Source organism: Cladophialophora bantiana (assembly GCF_000835475.1).
Source record: "Cladophialophora bantiana CBS 173.52 unplaced genomic scaffold supercont1.17, whole genome shotgun sequence".
Classification (NCBI taxonomy): Eukaryota; Fungi; Ascomycota; class Eurotiomycetes; order Chaetothyriales; family Herpotrichiellaceae; genus Cladophialophora; species Cladophialophora bantiana.
Window position 1 is genome coordinate 646,785 of NW_015971591.1, and position 22,040 is coordinate 668,824.

The following is a 22,040-nucleotide window of genomic DNA, read 5'->3' on the forward strand; positions in this document are numbered from 1 at the left end:
GCCCAGGAGATTTTCCCGCCAGAGCCAACAGAATGACGAAAAAGATCCAACATCTCAACGATGGCGCCAAACCGAGATATAATCCTCTACATTCCCATCCTTGTCCTTGCCCACGTTGTGCGTGTTGGCTGGATGCCAGTGCCCTACCCTCTCCAACGCACCTGGGCTGGATGGAGCAAGCGGATTCATTTTAACATTGCCTTCCTCATCGTACGGAATGTCTTCTCCCGGATGGCTTAAGTGTTCCATGTATGTCTTTGGAGCAACGCCATAAGGGGGGCCGCCTGACTTGACAGGCTTGGTAACCGGGAACTCAAGACAGACAAGATTAGCCTGAGGGGAGCGGCGGAGGAGCTCGGTCATGCGTTTCGCCCAGGCAGGACGCATTTCCGGGCGCATAGCGCAGAAGAACTGGAAAGGCCGGTGTGAGTATGTGATCTTGCATCGAGGAAGGACGGCGTGGGAACACAAAGATCAACAGCCTAGAGGATGAGATCTGCTCTGGGTTGGAGGACAGAGGCCAGCGAAACGAGAACAGACTAAGGAAAGTCACTCACAGTATAGTCGTAAATTAAATCGAACTTGCCATCCCACTCACTACCAGCACCAAGCTCTGTCCTCATCTTTTCCACCCACTCGTCATTGTAAAAGTCGCCCTGAAGAAACTTCATTTCTCCTTTGCCAACACTCTCATCGTAGACAGGATACTTGTCGGCGTTCTCGGCCGCATACTTTTCGCAGGCCTCGAGCGCCTTTTCAGCGTACTCCAATCCAACAACATCATATCCAAAACTTGAGAGCACCAAAACATCCACACCACGGCCGCAGCCGGGCACTAATGCGCGCTTCCGATGCTTCTGCCCATCTGCGGACGAGGCGAGAAGGGCATTGCCAATGACATCGGCGTGGTTGATCAATGTGTCGGCGAGGGCTGGGGATGGCGATCCACGGTCCCAGGGTAAGAAGTCTCCTTTGTTCCACAGCTCGGCCCAGCCTTCGGTGTAGGCGCTGCCTTGGTATTTGGCCATGTGGCCCTTGAGCTTCTCGCGAGCTTCAGCAGTGCCGGTTGTCGATGCCATGATTGCGGTTGGTACGATTAGCCCAGGTAAAGTAGCCGAACAGGCTGGCCTGAAGTAAGCTTCAAATCGGTTAACGGTAAGAAGCGGAACGGATGGTCGGCGGTGGATGGGAGATGGACGGTGGGCGAAGAGGATGTTTGGTTTTGGTCGAATTTGCCTGAAAGGGAATAAAGTGGATGGGAGGGGTTGATGGAAGATTCGACTCTGATGGCCAGGACGAGGACGGATGGCTGCCTTTGTCCGGAGGTGTCCCGATACGTCTGATCCCGAGATCAGACTTTGTGGTATGTTGGTTTTGTTTCTTATTGCAATATTAGCCAGCGACAGAATGTCACGATTGTGGTGAGGAGTAGGATGGGAGAACATCGGATCTGCTCAAACTCAACTGCTGCCGACCTCCGCACCTTCTGCAGAGTCCAGGCAGTAGTTCCCACTAACAATTTTTGTTTTTGTTCAGCCCATCATGGGCGCCAATCCCGAGGCTGACTGCAGCGACAAGTCGGAACTATACATGAAAATGGTTGTGGAAACCGGGCTTCTGAGCGTGTCCGCGAGTTGTGTCGATCCTGAAGAGGCGAAGGAACAGCTGTGAAACAAATAGTATCGCACAGGTAATCAACGTGGCTGAAATCACGAGACGAGGCTGGGCGTTTGTTTGTCAAGTTCACGTCTTTGGCATATTTTCTCACTTGTGGACTGTGTGGCCAATATAGGGAGCAGGGGGTAGGGAGGAGAGAGGAGGGAGGAGGGAGGAAGGAAGATTGGGTGTACAGCTTGTACTGGGACGAGCGCCGTAGAAAGTGCCTCGGCTATATGGCTCCGATAGCTACTGTAGCATGCAGCGTGCCATTGACAGGTCTTCTCGGTATTGACTTGCACATCGTACAACATGGCCCGATGATACAACACGGTGATGGTATTACCCGTTGCCTCCTGGACTGATTGCAGTTTGACTGTGGGCCAGAAGGAATCGAGCATTACAATAATGATATCCAAGCATTCGTCTACCTTTTGCCACATTGAGAAACTGACTGATACAACATCGCCATCTTCCTCTCTGCCAGACTCGATTCAAGGTAACGAGTAGCAATAACTCGATATGGTGGTCAGAACGATGCCCTCTTGGCCATGCGTGGCCATTGCATCTCGTCCGCCAAGCGTCGCCCAGGGAATGTTTCCGCTTTTGAAGGCAATCTGGACAAATCCTCATCCGCTGCCAACAGCTCTGGCTTCCCGGCAATAACGGCACGACAAACCACCATCTCCTCGATCTCTCCATCTATCTCGTACTATGGACCAGCAGCAACTGCCCCGGCTAGCAATTCACAACCCCACCATTTCTGTTCTTCATTGGCTGTCTCGGCCGCTGTGAATCCGTCTTTTGATGCTGGGCCAACGGTAACCTGCAAATGTTCTCGAGCAGCTATGCCCGCCATTTGCCGCTGCGGACGTCCATTTGAACTGCTGGCCACGCCCTTTGTACCTTATGTCCGTTCGAAACATGCCTTCGAGGATCTGCGACCTGAGAGACACAGCGCTGACCGTATCTTTAACCTGCCCGTCTCCAACATCAGTTTCTCCGTCCATTTCTTAGATTCTCTCTTTTGGTTCCATTGTTGGGGGTATCGATGTTTGAGTAATGACCTGGACAGCAGATCCTCGACCTTCCCTGTTCATTCCTGACCCATTCTCATCCTTCATCAGACCGCGCACATGGCTCACGATGGCCTCGAGAAACTTCCCCCCTCACCAGATACCCTATACGGCCCGCCCTCGGAGGAAAGCCTGACAAAAGAGAAAGAGCATGAAGGCACTCTTGAGAGCCGGTCCCTCCATTCTGATCACTCGGACCATTCGACCGTCGCCGCCCAGCAGGATGTCGAAATCGCCCAAGATGCATTGGCAAGGACTATAACTCCCAAACGTCCCATTGTCAAGGTTCCGCGGTCGGAGAGGCGTGGTCTGTTTGCCCGGATCTGTGTCATGGCCGAGGTCACAGAACCCACAGATTATAGTGATAGCGTAAAATGGTGCATCACTTTCATTGTGGCCATTGCTGCCGCCGCCGCCCCGGTGGGCAGTGCCATTATATTGCGTATGTTGGCGTCTGCCGTTGGTTTTATTGGAACCTGTCCAACGTGTTGACTCGATCAATTTTGTTTTTAGCAACCCTTAATGAAGTGGCTAGATCCCTTCACGCCGAGGCGACTATCACCAACTTATCGGTTGCGCTGTATATGTTGAGCATGGCTATTTTCCCCCTCTGGTGGTCCGCCTTTTCAGAAACGGCCGGGCGCCGCACCGTTTACATCACCTCATTTGCCTTGTTCATCTTGTTCTCTGTCTTGAGCGCCGTTTCTCATTCGATCTCCATGCTTATTGTTATGCGACTGTTCGCTGGAGGAGCCTCGGCATCCGTGCAAGCCGTTGGTGCGGGCACGATCGCCGACATCTGGGAATCACGGGAGAGGGGGAGAGCAATGGGAATCTTCTATCTAGGACCCCTTTGCGGCCCGTTACTGGCACCCATTGTGGGTGGTATTCTCGGCCAAGTTTGGGACTGGAGGGCGACCCAATGGGCTCTTGCAATATACGGAGGTAAGCTGCAACATCGCTTGCGTCAAGCCGATTGTTTCGTCGCTGAGAGAATGGGTCCTGATGCGAATTTCAGTTTTGACGTGGGTGTTGATCTTCTTCGGTCTGCCCGAGACCCTGAAGGCACCGAAGGACATGGCAGAGGAGGCCGCGGCGGACACGGCATCGTCCATCAACAACGGCAGTCATCGACCTCCATTGAGTCGCACTTCGACCAGAGAAGTGATACAGAACAAGTCGAAGAAGTACTTGAAGGTTGCACGGATGTTGTTGTTGGACCCACTGAGCGTCATCCTGTACCTCCGGTTCATGCCTGTCTTGCTGACAGTGTATTACTCGGCGGTTACTTTCGGCTCACTCTACGTACTCAACATCAGCATCCAGTATACTTTTGAAAGGAAGCCGTATGACTTTTCGACCCTCATCATCGGCTTGCTCTATCTGCCCAATTCGGTCGGGTATATTCTTGCCAGTGTACTTGGCGGTCGCTGGATGGATTATATCATGAGGCGCGAGGCGATCAAGGCAAACCGGGTGGATCAGAACGGAAAATTAATCTTTCGACCAGAAGACCGCATGCGCGAAAACGCGTGGCTGGGTGCATTAGTCTATCCTTGTGCGTTGATCTGGTACGGTTGGACCGTCGAGAGAGGCGTCCTGTGGGTAGCACCGGTAAGTCAACCTGAAACAGAAAGACATGGACAGTCCGGTATATGCAAGGTACCAAAGTTGACACGGCTGTGGCACAGATAATTGCGAATTTCTTTTACGGCCTGGGGTCCATGATCATCTTTGCCATGTCAACCACGATGCTGACCGAGTTCATGCCACGTCGATCTTCATCCGGTGTTGCTCTGAATAACTTTTGCCGGAACATTCTATCATGTGTTGGCGCCATTGTAGGAGCTCCCCTCATTGCGGCGATCGGCAATGGCTGGCTTTTTACCATCCTGGGCCTTTGGGCACTGTCCAGCGCCTCGGTGATCTGGGCCATGAAACGGTACGGCGAAAGCTGGCGAGAAAAGATGGATCGGCAGCTAAGATAAAAATAAACAACATGCGAACAAATGGATAGATACCTGATAGACCAAAAGACCGCGAAGGGAACTTGTCCCACTTGTCCCAACCTAGCACGTGACTCACATCCCTCCCCTCGTGACACCAGTCACATGTCATTCCTCTCCATCCCTGCGCCCCCCAGAACATCAAATAGAATGCGGAGGTTAGAAGTGAGGCAGCGACCCAACGACTCTGGTAAAGAGGGGGAAGCGAAAGAGGAGGAATACGGCGAAGTCCTCGAGATTGACAGCGGCACATCAAAGTCTGCGGCCCGTTCAACCCGTTGTTCACCGGCTCGACCCGTTCCAAAGTTCCCTCAGGGGCAAAATCTTCTCAGGTCTTTTCTTTTCGTTCTTTCATTGCTTTACCACGCGTATCCGACCACTTGAACTGTCGATGAGGCCATGATCATTGCCTCCCTGTCGGATCGCCAATGGCAGCAGTCCCTCGCCAGCTCTGCCCACGCCAACAGACGCACCAACAGAGCACTAACGCCCTCTTTTTCTCCGTTGCTCATCCCGTGGTAGGCAGGGATGCAGCATCTTGTGCCCGTCGTCAATGAACTCCTCCACGTTTCTCGGCGAACTGGCGTCGAGGGATCCAACACACTGCATAGCCCTCTAGCAAATCGAAACACATCGCCACTCACCAAAAGAGAGAGGACCCGAAGATAGAGGTGCTGGTGGTGCTTCCTTCTGGCCGCAGAATTTTCCCTTCTGGCTGACCAGTTGTGTTTGTTGGGCATCAGTCTAGGTACAACTTCCGCGCTCTACGCGATCCAATCGTGGCCCCTGGTTATGCACATTTCGTCCAATTACGGCCATTTGGGCTGGATTATGCCACTCACTGTTGCAGTTGTCTGACCTTGAGTCAGAGCTATGCTGCTTTGTATCATTTCCCACCCGCACGTCGCTGCATGATTTCTGCAGACCTCGCCCTCTCCAATGTGCGCCGGACCAGCATTTCATCGTTGACGTGGTCCAATTGCCGGACCATGCTGTTCCCAAACGGGATGCCATGGTCCCTTGTTCATCATTTGGCCGAGCCCATGCTTGGGCCATGCTGCACGGTGGGATGATTCATGCTTGGGCTTTGCAGGTCCCCTTCCGTTCAACCAGGTTTCACACCACCATGTGTCCTTCAGCCACTCCTTTTTCCCTATACACAATTTCTGTCACTTTACGAGGTTTTTGAGGGGTTTGCCCTACAATATTGCCGGCTACGTCGCGTCATCGTGCTTTCCGACCCCTCCGCACCGTTTCTGATCCTTGCACAAAGAGGCGGATTGGTAGCTCCGAGAATCTGGCCTGACAGCGGCGAGGTTCAACACCCCAGGCATCGGCCATGGGAAAGGCTAAAAAGAGAAAGAATAAGAAGACTACTGTCAACCCCTGGCTGGATGAACCCAGTGAACCCAAAGACATCGGCGATGGCTCTGCCATACGAGTCCCAGTTCCAGTACGCCAAACTTCCTGCTTATCAATGGCAAACGTTTGATCCAAGCGCCGTTACATACTCCCTACATCCTATCATTGCACCCGCCGAAATTGATCCAAGCAACCATGGTACTGACGACCAGTTGAAGAATGAGGAGGCAGCCACCGCATCTGACGACGTAGCAGAGCCTCCTGCCCCTCCGGCCGAAGATACTCCCAAAGAAAGCGACGGTAAGGTTCATACACAAAAAACATATAATTCCTGCTCTCACTGTCTTCTCTAGATATCGCTGCCATGGACGATACAACACCGCCAGCACACGCTGGCGCCGAAGAGGGGGTGATAGAAGGAGAATCTAGAGATACAGGTATTCGCGGCACAAGTATATCTAAACCTAGTTGCTCTAACCGATTCATGCCAGCAGAAGGAGCAGGCACTGACGCCTCCGCCGAGGGCCGAGAACTGAAGGACGATGATGTTGCAGCGGAAGATGCTGACGACGGGCCACCAGATGCTGCGGATTCTGGCCCAGAACCCGAGCAAGCAGAGCCAACGGATGAAGCTGTTGAGCAAGCCGCTGAAGACGATTCCAAGGGTCCAGACAAAGACACGGATCCTGAAGGCTCATCGGAAGTTACCGCCGTTCAATCAAGTGGAGGCGACAAATCTTCGGAGCCAGAAACAGTTGTGGAAGTAGTTGAGAAAATGCAAGAAGCTGATGCTCCCCTTGAGCAAATCACTGAAGTCCTAGAAAAGGCCATGTCCGACGTCGGAGCTAGTCCTGCTTCTCCGGAGTCAGCGGCCGATACTAACCAGCCATCCGAAGAAAGTGAAGAGGGCGCAGATGCATCTGCAGCAGATGAACGAGAAGAGGCACCTGACGCCGCTGCAGACCCAGCATCTCAAGAGGGCACCCCAACCGAAGACAACCCTTCAGATAATGTGGAAGAGCCTCCAGCTCAAGATCAAGACCAATCCAACGACGATTCCGCAGACGCAGAGCCGGCCGAAAAGCCAGAAGAACCAGCTGAGGCAAGCGAAGAACTAGCAGCCGACGAGGCTGTGATAGAAGGGGTGCCAGACGGCAACGAAGGTGACGCTGCCGCCGCAGATGCAGCAGATGATGCGCAGCCCGACCCTCCGGCTGCGGAAGAAAAAGAGGGTGGCTTGGACGAGGCCCCCGCGCCTGAGACTGCGGAGGCCGACGGGAACGGGGATAATGACGATACAGAGGAAAACACAGCCTCGGATGACCCCATTCCTGAAGAAAAGGTGGAAGAAAGTGCGGTTGAGGAGGTACCACAAGAATCCGGCGCCGAGGCACCTGCGGCTGGAGACGACTCCAGCCAAAATGAGGAAGCTGGTGCCGAAGAGACGCCTGAAGTAGAGGATCCTCCAGAGGACGTACCGGAAGAAGCATCTGCAGAAGAGACGCCTGAAGCAGAGGATCCTCCAGAGGACGTACCGGAAGTAACGTCTACAGAAGAAATACCCGCAGTAGAGGACCCTCTAGAGGTTGTGTCAACAGAAGAGCCTTCAGCAGAAGAACCATCTACAGAAGAGACCCCAGCGGAAGAGGATCCGGCACAGGAAGACCTAGCAGAGGAAGCACCTGCAGAAGAGGCCTCAACGGAAGAGGATCCCCCAGAGGAAACACCTGCGGAGAAGGCTGCGGCTGAAGACAACAAAGCGGAACAAACAACAGAAGTAGACCCTCCTGAAGACACGGCTATAGGCGAGGCTGAAGATACACCAATAGGCGATGCCGCCGAGGAGGTTTCTGCCGAAGAACCAGCATCGGAAGAGCCATCTGCTGAAGCTACGCCCGAAGAAGCAGCTGCTGAAAAGCCAGAGTCGACTGAAGAGCCGACACACGAAGAAGCCGACGCTGAAGAGCCGGTCGAAGAGGCCGGCGAGGAACTCGTTGGGGAGCCTGCTGACGAAGAGACCCCCGAACAACCTGCTACAGGAGAAGCCGCCGAGGAACCAGCAGACGAGCCAGTGGAAGGACCAGCGAAAGAAGCAGCTGAAGAGACTTCTATAGAGGCTGCCGAGGAAGCTGCTGAAGAACCCGCAGACGAACCAGCAGACGAACCAGTGGAAGAAACCGCCGAGGAAGCTTCTGGAGAGGCTGCTGATGAGCATGCTGATGAGGCTGCTGATGAGCATGCTGATGAGGCTGCTGATGAGCATGCTGATGAGCATGCTGATGAGCATGATGATGAGCATGCTGATGAGCATGATGATGCAGGAGAACCTGCTGAGGAAGAACCTGCTGAGGAAGAACCTGCTGAGGAAGAACCTGCTGAGGAAGAACCCGCTGCGGAAGAGGCCGCCGAAAACCCTACCGAGGAGCCAGTCGCCGATGCAGTCCTCGAAGAGGAAGCAAAAGAAGCTGCAGAAAAAGCTGCAGAAGAGCCAGCTGAAGAAGCTGCAGAAAAAGCTGCAGAAGAGCCAGCTGAAGAAGCTGCAGAAAAAGCTGCAGAAGAGCCGGCCTCCGAAGAAGTTGTGGCAGAAGTAGCCACAGAAGAACCCGCGGAAGAACCTACGGAAGGACCAGCAGAAGAGGCAGTCGAAGACCCTGTAGCGGAAGTTGATGAGGAGCCCCAAGCAACAGTAGAAGAAGCAGCAACAGACGACGCCGCGCCAGCCGATGATCCAGCGCCGGTTAAAGAAGAACCTCCTGCGGATGAACCAGCCGAACCGAATGATGAGACAGCTGCAGTGGAGGAACCTGGCCCTGAAGAAGAAGAGGCGGCTTCCGGAGAAAAAGAAGCACCAGCACCCGAAGAATTAGCAATTCCGATCGCTGCCGCTGCCGCAGTCGTCGGCGCTGCGGGCGGTCTTGCGGTGTCAGAAGCATCCAAAGGTCTAAAGGAAAGACGAAGGAAGTACCATGAGAAACGGGGACGCAGCTCGAAAGATCAATTCCACGGGCATAGAGGGAAGCTTGAGAGGAGCAGGGGTGAAGCAGGGCTATTCGACAGCGCATTCGCGAGACAGATTAAAAAGCAGTCCAGAGACAAAGAGCATGGCCGACACGAATCGTCGCCCGAAGAAAAGGAGCGTGAAAGAGCGGAGAGGAGAGCCAGGAGGGCCCGACGCGAAAGTGAGGAACCTGTCGCCAGAGATGGTCAAAGCCGTCATCAGGCAGAGGTAAACACCACCAAAGAGGAGAGGCACCGTAGGCGCCACGAAAAAGAGAGGCGAAGGGCGGATATCGAAGAGGCAGAGCGCTCCGCGAAAAGGAAAGGCAAGGGAAAGGAGAAATCGCTAGAATCATCTCGAGATGCTACAACCGAGAGCAGCAGTGAGCCCAGAAACAGAACGAGGCGGCCTAGCAGTGCAGGTACCCATGGTGGTGGTGGCTCCTCTGTGGTACCGATTCCTGACATCCTCAAGAGGATGGCGACAGGAGAGAGCGATACCAAACCCCTCCTCATGATCAAGGTGAATGATGACGACCCTCCGAAGGACAGATCAAGAGATAGAACCAGAAGCCGTCATCACGAAGGCCGCGACCATAGGCACCACAGGTCTCGGGGAGAGGCTTCAGACCGAGAGCGAGACAGCAGGGATGAGGATGCAGAAGACCGACTCAAGCCATCGAGGCATTCGAGTTCGAGACGGGATCGGCAGTACCATACCGAGCTTCGAACAGCTCCAAGGTTCGGAATCTTGGGCAGGGCAATCCACACGCTGGTGGAGCACACGACTGTTCGAGAGATTTGGCGTGGAGAGCGGGTGGGTGCCTGATACGGCGTCCCGAAGATGTTCATCACCACAAGGCTGAGAGCAGAATGGGCTTGACTGGGATACACTTTGTCGACAGCACATGCAGGGGTGGAGGAAAATGGAGGATCCAGAGCGCTCGCTTGAGGAGGATCTCGTATGTTCTGGGCGGCGGATTGGTCTCACGGCCAATTCTTTGTATTACTAGTGTGTCAATTGTGTTAGGAGGATCAATGTACGGTGATGGTAGTTAGTGAATGTCCTGAATGACCAAATTATCTTGAAAAGACGGGCGCTGAATTTCCGGACGGCCAACTTCGCGGTCGTCGTCGCTCTTTCGGGGAGCGACCGGCGCCTCCGTCAGCTTTTCGTAGTTCAAGCACGCTCCTCGAACTCAACGGAGAAGTCCTGATGGCCTCGATGACCTGCCGGAAAATCCCAAGCTCGAGGGTTCACGGCAAGTAGTTTTGCTCGTTTCATGTATATGGCCCCTCATCTATGGACGTGTCCTGTCCAGTCCTGCACGTCATGGAGGGGCAGACGGCATACTCGCATGCTGCAACGGTTAAGTAATTTATTTACTCCGGCAAAAAGAAGCCCCCCCAAGGACTCTGGGAGCCATTGACTCAAGCCAGCGTGTCGAGCATATTTATCTTTCTTCTTGCCTTTCGTTTGATGCTGATCTCCCCCAATTGCACCCCTGCAGGACCCTCAGCCATCGACCTCGTGGCTCACTCCCTAAGCTACCACTCTTGCCTTGCCGTCTCTGTTTTCCTTGTAGCCTCAGGTCGTTTACGACGATGGTCTCCACAGGCAAAGACATGAAGGCGGAAGCCGTCTTCCCTGGTAACACTCCCATGTTGATGAAATTCCCGAGCAGAAGGAGCGTCGTCCACAGCACAAAAGGCATGGTCGCATGCACACAACCTTTGGCCGCAGAGGCGGGGCAAAGGATCTTAAAGATGGGAGGGAATGCCGCTGTAAGCGAACATGCACTTGAAGATTCAATGACCGTGGCATGACTGACAAGACGACCAGGATGCTGCTGTCGCAGTTGGTATGTCGAGAACCTTGATTGCCCTCTCCAGATTTGCCCTGATACTCTACCAGCCGCTGCGTTAAACATGACTGAGCCCACCTCGACCGGTATCGGCGGAGATATGTTCTGTCTCTTCTTCGATGCGAAGACAAAGAAGGTCCATGCTCTCAATGGGTCGGGACGCAGTGCAAAGAATACTACTCTCGAACAAGTAAGGCAAGAGTTGGGCATGGCCCCGTCACAGATTGGCAAAATTCCCGTCCTCAGTGCACTGTCCGTCACGGTTCCCGGCGCACCTGGAGGATGGGTCGATGCCATTGAGAAATTTGGGAGCGGAAAGTTGAGCTTGGAGCAGATCCTGATGCCGGCAATCGAACTGGGAGAAAACGGGTTTCCGGTCAGCGAGCTTTCTGCAATGTGGGTGAGTGCTGTCTGAACTCTTGCGTCCTGACTGTTGGGTATCAATGCTAAGACACCCCCAGTGGCATGAAGGTGAAAAAGACCTCAGGCACGCTTCGCCCAATTTCCGCGAAATGCTTAAAAGAGACAAGCACTCCGAAGATTTTGTCCGGGCACCCCGGGCTGGTGAGATTATGAAAAATCCAAACTTGGCAAAGACCTTCAGGGCATTGGCAGCAGAGGGGAAGAAAGGATTTTACAGTGGAAGGATCGCTCAGGCCATTGTCGACGTCCTGAAGCTTCGAGGTGGGCATATGGAACTGTCGGACCTTGAAGACCATATGAACCGAGGCGCCCAGGAGACAGAGCCTATCTCGTTGAGATTCAACGCCCAGAATGTGAAGAAGATGGGAGCCCAAAGAGTGACGAATGGGTCGCCAGATGATCACTTTGTCGAACTGTGGGAGCATCCGCCGAACGGGCAGGGCATAGTTGCCCTCATGGCTCTCGGCATCTTGGAAGAGCTTGAGCGGATGAGGCAAATCCCAACGTTTGCCCAGGAAGATCACAACAGTGCCGCACACCTCCATGCCGTGATCGAGGCACTTCGGATAGCATTTGCTGACGCGAACTGGTGGGTAACGGATCCAGACTTCATGCCGGTCAAGCCTGCAGACATGATCTCACGACCTTATCTGGCGGAACGGGCCAAGCTTTTCAACAAGGACAAGGCCGGTGTGTACAGCAAAGGACAGCCGGGACCGAGTCCGGCTCAGAATCATAGCGACACGGTATATTTCGCCGTTGCTGACAAGGAGGGCAATGGCATGAGCTTCATCAACTCCAACTACGAAGGGTTCGGATCTTCCATTATCCCTCAGGGCTGCGGATTTACGCTCCAAAACCGAGGGTCGAATTTCGAGCTGGGACCACCAGACCATCCCAATATCTACCAGGGTGCGAAGAGGCCTTACCACACGATTATCCCGGGGATGATTACCCATGGGGAAGAAGGGGAGCGAGAACTGCACTCGGTATATGGGGTGATGGGCGGTTTCATGCAGCCGCAGGGTCACGTTCAAGTGCTACTCAACATGGAAGTCTTTGGCATGAACCCGCAACAAGCCTTGGACGCCCCAAGAATATGCATTGGTGCGGGAATGCCTCAAGAAGGCGATCTGCATGCTGGGACTGTGTATGTGGAAGAAGGGATCGAGGACGCCGTGATCAAGGTGCTGAAGCAGATGGGGCATGATGTTGAGGTTCTGCATGGATTCAGCCGAGCGAGGTTTGGGCGCGGACAGATTATTCGGAGACACGTCGATGAAGAGACCGGCCTGGTGGTGTACAGTGGCGGAAGTGACATGCGAGGCGATGGGTGTGCTTTGCCAGGATAAAAGATGATAGCTATTTAGCAGTATGGGCAAGCAAGGCTACTCACCTTTTCCCTCCCATCGATGGTTGCTCTTCAGCCAGCCACACGCTCAGCCTTGGGGGCTTGCCGAGAGGCTACGCGGGGGATCGGTGACGATCTTACATTTTAGTAGTTGGCTGCCGAGGGCGGCTTGAGCCTCGTGCCCAACGTGCATGAGAGGGATGAAAAGTTTCCGAATACGAGTCCCTGGTTTACATTGATTTTGAGAGGGTCAGAGGTTGAATAGGTGGCTGTTGTCGCAGATGAAAGGTGCAGTGTGTAATCATAATCCCTCGTACATGGTTCGGCCGTCCGGGAAGTTTGCTATATCGCCGATTGAAAATGCTGCTCGTGAATGAACGACATTGACCTGCCTCAAGAGGTTAATGCACCCAGCGGTTGAGTGACATTCGATGGGGACGATGATCTGCTGTAGCGGGGGACAGAGAGGGGGGGCAGGGGGGGGGATAAGCTTTTCTCGAAGCATAAAATCAGCAGTGGATGGCTATGTAGTAGGGGCTTGAACTAGCTAAGGCTTTAACTAACTTGTGGCTACTAGGCTGATGGTTAATGGCTGTAGGTACCTGCCTACCTAGAGTTCCGCTAAGGGGTTGCCACGGCTGGTGTTTGCCGCTATCAGTCCCTCCCTGGTCTGCGTTGCTTCTGTTGCTCGCACCTCACTCCTCCCTGCCCACTGGTCATCTTCCATATCCCTTCGCATCTTGTCGCCACATTGGCCCTGAATCCCTCATCTCCGGGGCCCTTCCTTCATTGAACAGACGATTCGTCTCACAGCGTTTGCGCAACCAACCTAGCTTCCCTACGTACTTTTGTCAGGCGGACCAAATCTTTGCTGCGCCGAATCAGCTGCAGACCAATGCTTGCGTACTGGGGCATTCTCGAAGCTCTAGTGGAGAAGATCCGGCTCGGTAGGTTACATGCCTGTAGCAGGGACTCGTTATCAGCTTATACGCAGGCACACGAGCACCCTCCGAACGAATCATCAAGGGCGGTAGACCAATCCTGAGAGATCGTCTCTAACCGTCTCCTTCCTACTTCCTACTTCCTCGCCGCCCTCCCATGTACCTTGCCTCCCTCGCGTCATTGACTGGCTCTTTGCCGCTTTGCTCTGCATAGCGCTTCTCGATCAGCGTTGCAATGTCTCTTCCCACACGCTTTCCTGCGGGAATGGCACAATCTGACTTCGGCTTTGGCCGTCGCCTGGCTACTCGGGAAGCTGCATGATCTTGTTATCGTTCAATCACCATTCTGTACCACCCTGGGTGACATGGATGCTACCACGAGGTGGAGACAAACACCTAGAATCATCAGGCAAAGCTTTCATCATGGTGCACCAGCAAGCGAGAAATGCCCCAGCTTGGAGGGGAACGCTTGACGGACCTTGAGATTTCCTTTTATTTGTGTTCTTCCCTCTTCGAGTGCTGTTGCGCAGCTTCCGGTGCGACTTTCACTCTATACATCTGTTGCGAATCATGAAGTTCTCCATCCTTGCTTTGGCCTTGGGCCTGATTTCCTTGTCTTCAGCACGCAGAAGCCCTCAGCATGTGGGCAAGAAGCTCCCACAGCTCAAGAGAGCCGCGGCGCCTCAAGCACATCCTGCGGTGCCGCAGCTCGAGAAGCGAGCGCCGCATAAATTCTTGAACAATGCGACCAAAAGTGTGTTTCGTCAACTCTATTGGGAGGGCGTGGCTGACCCAGTTCCAGGATATGCCGTCAATGGCAGCGCCATTCCCGACGTGGATTTCGACGTGGGCGAATCCTACGCCGGTCTGTTACCCATCTCCAGCGAAAAGAATGCTTCGGAGCTCTACTTTTGGTTCTTTCCTTCGTCGAACCCAAATGCGACCAATGAGATCCTCATTTGGCTGAATGGGGGTCCCGGGTGCAGCTCTTTGGAAGGCTTTCTGCAAGGTGAGGAGAATTGCGATCCAGAGCCTTAGGCCACTTCCTAACAGGTTTTGGTAGAAAATGGACCTTTCCTTTGGCAATACGGCACGTTCAAGCCAGTCCGAAACCAATGGTCGTGGACAAATCTGACAAACGTTGTTTGGGTTGAGCGTGAGCTTCACTAATGACGATTGACGTTGGGTTGGTGAGCTAACTTTGATACAGAACCGGTTGGCACTGGCTTCAGTCAGGGCACCCCAACGGCCACGTCTGAAAAGGACGTCGCCTCGCAGTTCCTTGGCTTCTTCAAGAACTTTGTCGAGCTTTTCTCGATGCAAGGCTACACCGTCTATATTGCAGGCGAATCCTACGCTGGCTACTACGTCCCGTACATTGCCGATGCCATGTTCAATGCGAACGACACCGATTACTACAATATTAGCTCGATCATGATCTACGACCCGAGCTTGAGCTACGATGTGGTCCAGGAACATATTCCGGTGACCGCATTTGTCGACTATTGGCTTCCACTGCTCGATCTCAACGCCACCTTTGTCCAACAACTGCATAACATGTCGGACGCTTGCGGATACACTGCCTTTATGGAGGAAAATCTAGTCTTCCCTCCCAAGGGTCCCTTGCCCACGCCACCCAACGTCGATCTGAGCGATGACTCGTGCGATACCTTCGATGCAGTCTTCTTCGCTGCAACGGCAATCAATCCGTGCTTTGATATTTACCAAGTGGCGACGACGTGTCCACTGCTGTGGGACGTGCTCGGTTTCCCTGGCTCTTTCGATTACGTGCCTCAGGGAGCTTCGATTTATTTTAACCGTAGTGATGTGCAGAAGGCAATCCACGCTCCCAGGCAAGAATGGCTGGAATGCACCAATGTGGACGTGTTTGTCAACAACACGGATAACTCGCCGCCGTCTGCTTTGAGTGTCCTTCCTGGGGTGATTGAAAGCGCCGACCGAGTCATCATCGGTCACGGGATTCTCGACATGATCCTGATCTACAACGGCACTCTGCTTGCCATCCAGAATATGACCTGGAACGGTGCTCAGGGCTTCTCAGCTCCGCCCTCGCATTTCGGTGACATGTACGTGCCTTACTACACCGAGTACGACTTCGAACTGGGCTCGACTGCAGGTTCGGGCTTTATGGGGAAATGGCATACCGAGAGAGGATTGACTCTGGCCACGGTTGAACTCTCTGGACACATGGTTCCACAATATGCTCCGTCTGCTGCTTACCGGATGCTTGAATTCCTCCTGGGCCGAATTCCGAGCTTGGGAACTGTCGGACCGTTCACGACACTGCAAAGCACAAGCTACTGACAGTGCTAGCGTCAGATGAGGTAGCCATGAACTGATGCGGACGGTGCATGGGAGCATGATGTTAATATATAATATGTATATACGACAATGAATGAAAAGTGCTGAGATGACGCAAGACCAGCCCAAGTCGCTTTAGTCGCTGTGTGTTGTTGCAAGAGCCTGTCATTTCTATGCCAGTGAACGGGTCAAGTTGGTGTTGTGGTGTGCAAGGCTGCATTATCAGATTGTCGTCCAGTGCTACAGTATGCATTGCTGTCTTTCCCCACCCACTCTCGGTCATGTCATCCTTCTTCCCTCTGGATCCAACCATCAGACACCAATGCATCGCCAGGGGGCCTGTCAGACTCAGGATGCCTCGCTCATCAGCATCTCCTGATGTCCCACCAGCTCTCCAAGAACGACCCGAACGACCCCACATGCATCTCGTCGCTACAATTTCGGCAGATCGTGGGGCACTTTTCCGTTGGTCGTGGATCGTCACAGTCGACCAGATGTTTGACGCAACGGAATCAGGACCGCGGGTGCTGACAGATGCTTCCAGCTCGCGATCCACCAGCCGGTCACCCCTGGAACCCGGGGGGAAACCCCGACAACAAAGTGATCGTGGCGAGAGGGCGACAGGGCAACAAGGCGAGCCTTTATGATATTGGACTGGGGTCAATGGACTGCGGGGACGGTATTGATCGGTCAAATTGGTCTTGGACGTCGTACCCGGAGCGCCACACAACGCGGAGCTCGCCCTGGAGATACTCCATTGGGACTTGGATCGCCTTCGCGGATGGATGGGGCTCTCGTCAAGGGACTCAGAGGGCTGGAACCCCCCCCTTGGATTGCCCCTTGAATGCTCTTACCGTGCGGACTATCTTCGTTCACACTGTGGACTGTGGGGTAGTTCCATACGATGTTTTATGTCGTCGTGGTCGAACTGCTTTAAGTGGCCTTGAACGACCATCAAGGCCCCTTCACGTCAGCTTCCTTTACACTCTTGTTGCATTTAAAAGCCTGTGATTCGCATATACCCTCCATTGTCTGTTATACCGCCTTTTCAACTTGACGTCCTTTGTATTCAGCCCGTGTTTGCCCTTCGGCTTTGCACCGTCACCGAACTGAACTCCACGGCACGTCGATCAAGAACAAGGCTAGCAACTGCAAGCTTCCTGCCTTCCCCGTTGACGAAATCAAAAATCAGGTCAAACAGCGAGTCACTCAAGTAATTGTTTCTTTACCTAGCGACCCTACTACTTCACACTACCGCTTGCCGACGGTAGCGACCAACAGATTGGATCGAACTCAAGGACCTCCATCCTAACGACAAGGAACCCGAAGAAGCCGCCATGAATAAACTCGACGAGCTAAAACACAACATCACTGAGGATGCGTTGAAGAATGGTGACAAGGTAAGAAAAAGCCTCTCCCTCTCCGGCTGCTTCCTAACACAACGTACTTCCTCCCAACTCCAACAAGTTCTGACCATGCCTACCTATTGAACAGACCTCCACCAACGGCACCATCTCTCGCGGACCGAGCCCCAACCGCGGTGCTTCGGTTCGTGATGTCGACGCGCAAGGCCCAGACTCTGAGAGCAAGCGCGAGTGGCAGAAGAAGCGCGGCATCGACGTCGCGAAGCAGGTCCGACTTGCCAAGTTGAGCCATATGCGATATCAGCATCCTGATCTGAATAAGATCACCTCTTTTTTGAGAGGTCAGTCCAATAATGTTGCCCGTACTGTACGCCGGGGGAGTCCGCTCAACCATCTACTCCAAAACTCGTTCTTCTATATCTACTTGAGCCATCTTTGACGGCAAGTTGACTGACCCTGCTTTCTTTCCTGGTAGATTTCGGCATGCATGTGGTCAAGAAAGGCGAAAACGAGCGCTGGTTCCGTGGCTACGGCCCAGATCAATACGTCTACTACGCCCGTCAAGGTCCCAAGAAATTCCTGGGAGGTGCCTTTGAAGTCGAGTCCAAAGAGGAGCTGGACAAGGTGTTGAAGATTCCCGACGTCACAGTCCTCACAAACGGCATCGAGGAGATGACTGATGCCCCCGGAGGTGGGTACATTGTCACCATCGCCGATCCAGAGGGCTTCCCCGTGAGCTTTATTTATGGTCAGGCAGAAGTTAAGGAGGAGAGGAAGAAGCCCGGTAAACTGGTTGTGAACGATGAGACAGATAAGCCCAGAGAGAAGGCTTTTCAGCGGTTTGAGCCTGGACCGGCGGCTATTCACAAGGTAATTTGCACCCTACAACGCCACTTAACCCATTGAGCCTTGATTGACGGTTTGTTCTTTCTCACAGCTGGGTCATTTCGGCATCAACGTCGACAACTTCCCCGCTCAGATGGACTGGTACACACGCCACTTCAACATCTACCCCAGCGACATCCTCTATGTGCCCCAGGACTCCATCGACCCTGCCACCGGCAAGCCGGGACGCAAGGAAGTCGCTCTCTTCGCGTCTATCGACCAAGGTCAAAAGTGCGTCGACCATCACACCTTCTTCATGACCACCACCGTCCCCGGTAAGGAGAAACACGTACACCATTCCTCGTATGAAGTGCATGACTTCGATACTCAACTCCTGGGTCATCAATGGCTCGCAGAGAAGAAGTATGAACCAGTCTGGGGCGTCGGGAGACATATTCTTGGGTCACAGATCTTCGACTACTGGTGGGATGTCACGGGGTTTATGGTCGAGCATTATGCTGATGGAGATCTCGTAAACGAAGACACGCCGGTCGGATATGGGCCCGCGGAGCACGAGGGCTTGGCAGTCTGGGGACCTGAGGTGCCGCAGACCTTCTTGGAGTAGGAGAGCAGCCGGATTGTGGATATTCGAGAAAGTATGGAATACGGAGATCCGGCAGCGAAGAGTATATCACGAAAGTGAAGAACGGTATGTCCATCCACGGGAGAGAACGGCAGGATGAAAAGAGGCACAATGCCCCAAGGGCCGTGCTTACGAATATGAGTATCAAGAAAGAGTTCCTGAGATATCGGCCCAGTTCACAGCAAGGCGTATTCGTGTTCTGGGGAGTACCTTCGGTCGAGCGCTGCGGAATGGCTTTCGTTTGGTACGCACGATATTCCTACGGAGGTATGCAGTTGGTGCTATGAATGCAGTGATATTCAGATAGTGTGGAAATATGGTCATCGAGTCTGTTCTGAAGGAAACAAGCAAAGTGACGAGCATCTGTCCTTCTAGGATCCCTTTAGATGGGTTTTCGAATTTCGAGCAGTAAATTGGGCGCGGCTGTTTGGGTTTGAAATGGTCGTGCTCGAGTCGAAGATGAGATCTAGGCTTTTAAGGCGCTATGTGAGAGAGAGAGAGAGAGATACTCTTAGTATCGTAAAGGAGTACGATTTTGCTTTGCTTTCGTTTGGCTCGACGGCTTCCTCTACCCCGAGGCGCGCACATATGCGTACATACAACGTATACATGTCGTACATATGTGTGCGCGCCTGTATACGTGTATGTATATGAGCATTATATGCCCTCTCACATGTATAGAATTCTCCCGACCGAGTCCATGTTTCCACCCATTCACCCTCTCACGCAGCCACATACACCCCCACAACCAGCCAACCAACCAACCAACCAGCCCCAGGGATTCCAACTACCACTCCTCATACCGCACCTTGTTGACCAGGGTGCCGATCTTCTCGATCTCGATGCGGATGTCACCGCCGTGCTCAAGGACGACGCGCGGGGTGCGGAAGAAGCCAATCCCCGCGGGCGTGCCCGTCAGGAAGATGGTGCCGGCCTCGAGCGTCGTGCCTTGCGAGAGGTAGCTGATTTGCTTGGCGATGGGGAAGATCATGTCCCTGTACAGGCGTGCGCAGCGCACGAAGCGAGGTCAATTGAGGGGGATCGTCGGATGGAGAGAAAGGGAATGGGATTTTAGATGACAAGAGGGGGAAGAGGAGGACGAGGATTGAGTGAGACATAGACATACTTGGTATTCCCATCCTGCACCACCTGGCCGTTATATATGGCCTTGATCTTCAGGCTCTGCGGGTCCGGAATCGCGTCCTTGGTGACCAGCACGGGGCCCAGCGGACAGCTCCCATCAAGCCCCTTGGAGAAGGACCACTGCGTGGTTAACATCTGCATGGTGCGCGCCGACACGTCGTTGCTGCACGTGTACCCCAGCACGTAGTCGAGCGCCTTGTCCTCGGGTATGTCCCTGCCCGTCTTGCCGATCACGACGCACAGCTCGGCCTCGTAGTCGGACGTGCCGTCCTGGGCAGCCTTGGGGATGGGAATCGCGGATGGGTAGGGGTCCGCCAGTGCGGTGCGCGGCTTGGTGAAGAGGATGGGAGCCTTAGGGAGGGCCATGTTTGCTTCCTATATCCCCCCAGTATCCCAGTTGTTAGTATTGACGATGTAGTCGTTCTATGAGCCAGGAGGAGCGAGGGGGAAGCCGAGATCTCCGGCACACGTAATGGGTTGTGACTTGTATAGGGAGTTCGTTTGACTGAACAGAACTGGACTGACCTTTGCATGATCCATGTAGTTCAACCCCAGACACCGAATGTAATTGCAGTCCTCCATCGACACGGGGCTCAGCAGCTGCTTGACAGTGTAGACATGTTCCGTGACCTCGGGCGCGAATATCGAGCCGTTGATCAGGTACGCTTTGATTTCCTTGCCTTCGACGCTGTCCAGGCCGACGTCCCGAGTAGTGTCGACTAGCTGGCCCAGATGGACGCGGTTGTCCTCGCTCGCGACGAAGCGGATGATGTGTGTTGCCTTTCCCATTTTTCTTTGCTAGAACTGCAGTTTGCCTTTTTCTTTTTCCTTCCTCTCTTATGGCGATGTACCGCTAGAGAACAACAAGTATGTATATGTCTATTCCAAAGAGGGCACCGACGGGCCAGAAACAACAAGAAAACTTTCAGAGGATGGTAATTCTGTTCCGGCAAAAGCAGAAAAGGAAATTGAAAACCAGAAGAGAAGAAAAGAAGTTCAACCTGCGACACCTACCTCTTCCTCACAACCACCACCAAGGTCATCATCAAAGGCCCCACGGTGTTCGAAGGGCATGCCTGCCCCTCAATCCAAAACAAAATGTCATAGGGAACACCCTGTGGTTCGTCAGCCCGTTGTCGGCGCGATCAATATCCCCTCAGGAAATCCCCCACGAAGGGCTCAGGACCTACTCCCTAAGTGCCGACATGGTCGAGAGCGGTGGGGAGTTGGGGGGAAAGAACAAGCGTGGATGGGGGGAAAAGGGGGCCGATGTAGGATGCAAGGAACGCCGTGTTTGACCGTGCCACCGCTAATCAACTTAAAAACGGAGTCGTGTCTGTCTCCCCTCGAGGCCTCTGATCGGATCCGAGCCTTGTTTCGCTCTCTGTAGGACTGTAGGAAGGTAAAGCCATGCCAGTGCGTGTCTTCGCCTCCGACATTCAACGACCACCTCGATATCGAACCAAAAGAACGACACTTAGCCTCTTCGTTTCCATACCTGAGTGGTCGTCATGGACGTCCGACTGCCTCGTGGCCGTCATGTCGGAGGCGAGATACGCAGGTTTTTCCCCATGGAGTCTTCCGGCCACTCCAAGGAGTTAAGAATTGACGATATTCTCGGTTCCAAAAATTGAACATGTTTTCCGCGGTCTGAGAAAGGATTTATCAGCAGGAGGGAGCAAGTTCGGATGACTGCCTCAGCGCTCGAAGAGGTCTTCCTGAGAAGTTCTGAAGAGGCTGTTCCCGTGGATGGACCTGCATTGCGCCGCCGCCTGGCTTTTGGTTGGTCAAGCTCTTCGCTCTTCATACACTGTCAAGACAGGTGCACGTAATCTGGAAATGCTTGGCCTCCTTGCTTGTCCTCTGAATGACACAAAGTGTCGGTACCAAGGTCTACCTTCGGGAATGGTGTGGTAAAGCAGGCCAGATGTTGTCCGACACCACGGTCACCAATGCGGCTGCCTTGTGGGATTCTCGACTCACTTCCCCTCGGATTTTGAACATGTCGTCCTGGGCTACTATGTGATGGGCTTTGTAAATTATTTACGTAGGGGTGGTCAGGGAGG

At 53.6% G+C, this 22,040-nt stretch overlaps 7 protein-coding genes across 7 annotated transcripts; 5 read left to right on the plus strand and 2 right to left on the minus strand.

Annotated features, from left to right (window-relative positions):
• Window positions 1–54: 54 nt before the first annotated feature.
• On the minus strand, window positions 55–1,079 carry Z519_10194 (uncharacterized protein; the record flags this gene model as incomplete). Its single annotated transcript, XM_016767911.1, has 2 exons — window positions 55–411; window positions 558–1,079. 2 exons carry the CDS (start codon window positions 1,077–1,079, stop codon window positions 55–57), a joined length of 879 nt encoding a protein of 292 aa, XP_016616009.1.
• Window positions 1,080–2,792: 1,713 nt separating this feature from the next.
• Z519_10195 (uncharacterized protein) lies at window positions 2,793–4,720 on the plus strand (the record flags this gene model as incomplete). The annotated part of the gene is made up of 4 exons (XM_016767912.1): window positions 2,793–3,174; window positions 3,246–3,677; window positions 3,751–4,346; window positions 4,424–4,720. The coding sequence occupies 4 exons, from the start codon at window positions 2,793–2,795 to the stop codon at window positions 4,718–4,720; spliced, it is 1,707 nt and encodes a 568-aa protein (XP_016616010.1).
• A 1,442-nt stretch (window positions 4,721–6,162) lies between these two features.
• Z519_10196 (uncharacterized protein) lies at window positions 6,163–9,926 on the plus strand (the record flags this gene model as incomplete). The annotated part of the gene is made up of 3 exons (XM_016767913.1): window positions 6,163–6,400; window positions 6,454–6,537; window positions 6,592–9,926. The coding sequence occupies 3 exons, from the start codon at window positions 6,163–6,165 to the stop codon at window positions 9,924–9,926; spliced, it is 3,657 nt and encodes a 1,218-aa protein (XP_016616011.1).
• A 776-nt stretch (window positions 9,927–10,702) lies between these two features.
• On the plus strand, window positions 10,703–12,737 carry Z519_10197 (gamma-glutamyltransferase; the record flags this gene model as incomplete). The annotated part of the gene is made up of 4 exons (XM_016767914.1): window positions 10,703–10,882; window positions 10,941–10,959; window positions 11,013–11,362; window positions 11,424–12,737. The coding sequence occupies 4 exons, from the start codon at window positions 10,703–10,705 to the stop codon at window positions 12,735–12,737; spliced, it is 1,863 nt and encodes a 620-aa protein (XP_016616012.1).
• A 1,510-nt stretch (window positions 12,738–14,247) lies between these two features.
• On the plus strand, window positions 14,248–16,002 carry Z519_10198 (uncharacterized protein; the record flags this gene model as incomplete). The annotated part of the gene is made up of 4 exons (XM_016767915.1): window positions 14,248–14,431; window positions 14,480–14,686; window positions 14,741–14,833; window positions 14,888–16,002. 4 exons carry the CDS (start codon window positions 14,248–14,250, stop codon window positions 16,000–16,002), a joined length of 1,599 nt encoding a protein of 532 aa, XP_016616013.1.
• A 1,334-nt stretch (window positions 16,003–17,336) lies between these two features.
• On the plus strand, window positions 17,337–18,813 carry Z519_10199 (uncharacterized protein; the record flags this gene model as incomplete). The annotated part of the gene is made up of 4 exons (XM_016767916.1): window positions 17,337–17,399; window positions 17,494–17,704; window positions 17,839–18,233; window positions 18,301–18,813. The coding sequence occupies 4 exons, from the start codon at window positions 17,337–17,339 to the stop codon at window positions 18,811–18,813; spliced, it is 1,182 nt and encodes a 393-aa protein (XP_016616014.1).
• Window positions 18,814–19,618: 805 nt separating this feature from the next.
• Z519_10200 (uncharacterized protein) lies at window positions 19,619–20,763 on the minus strand (the record flags this gene model as incomplete). The annotated part of the gene is made up of 3 exons (XM_016767917.1): window positions 19,619–19,826; window positions 19,958–20,349; window positions 20,500–20,763. 3 exons carry the CDS (start codon window positions 20,761–20,763, stop codon window positions 19,619–19,621), a joined length of 864 nt encoding a protein of 287 aa, XP_016616015.1.
• Between the last annotated feature and the right edge of the window lie 1,277 nt (window positions 20,764–22,040).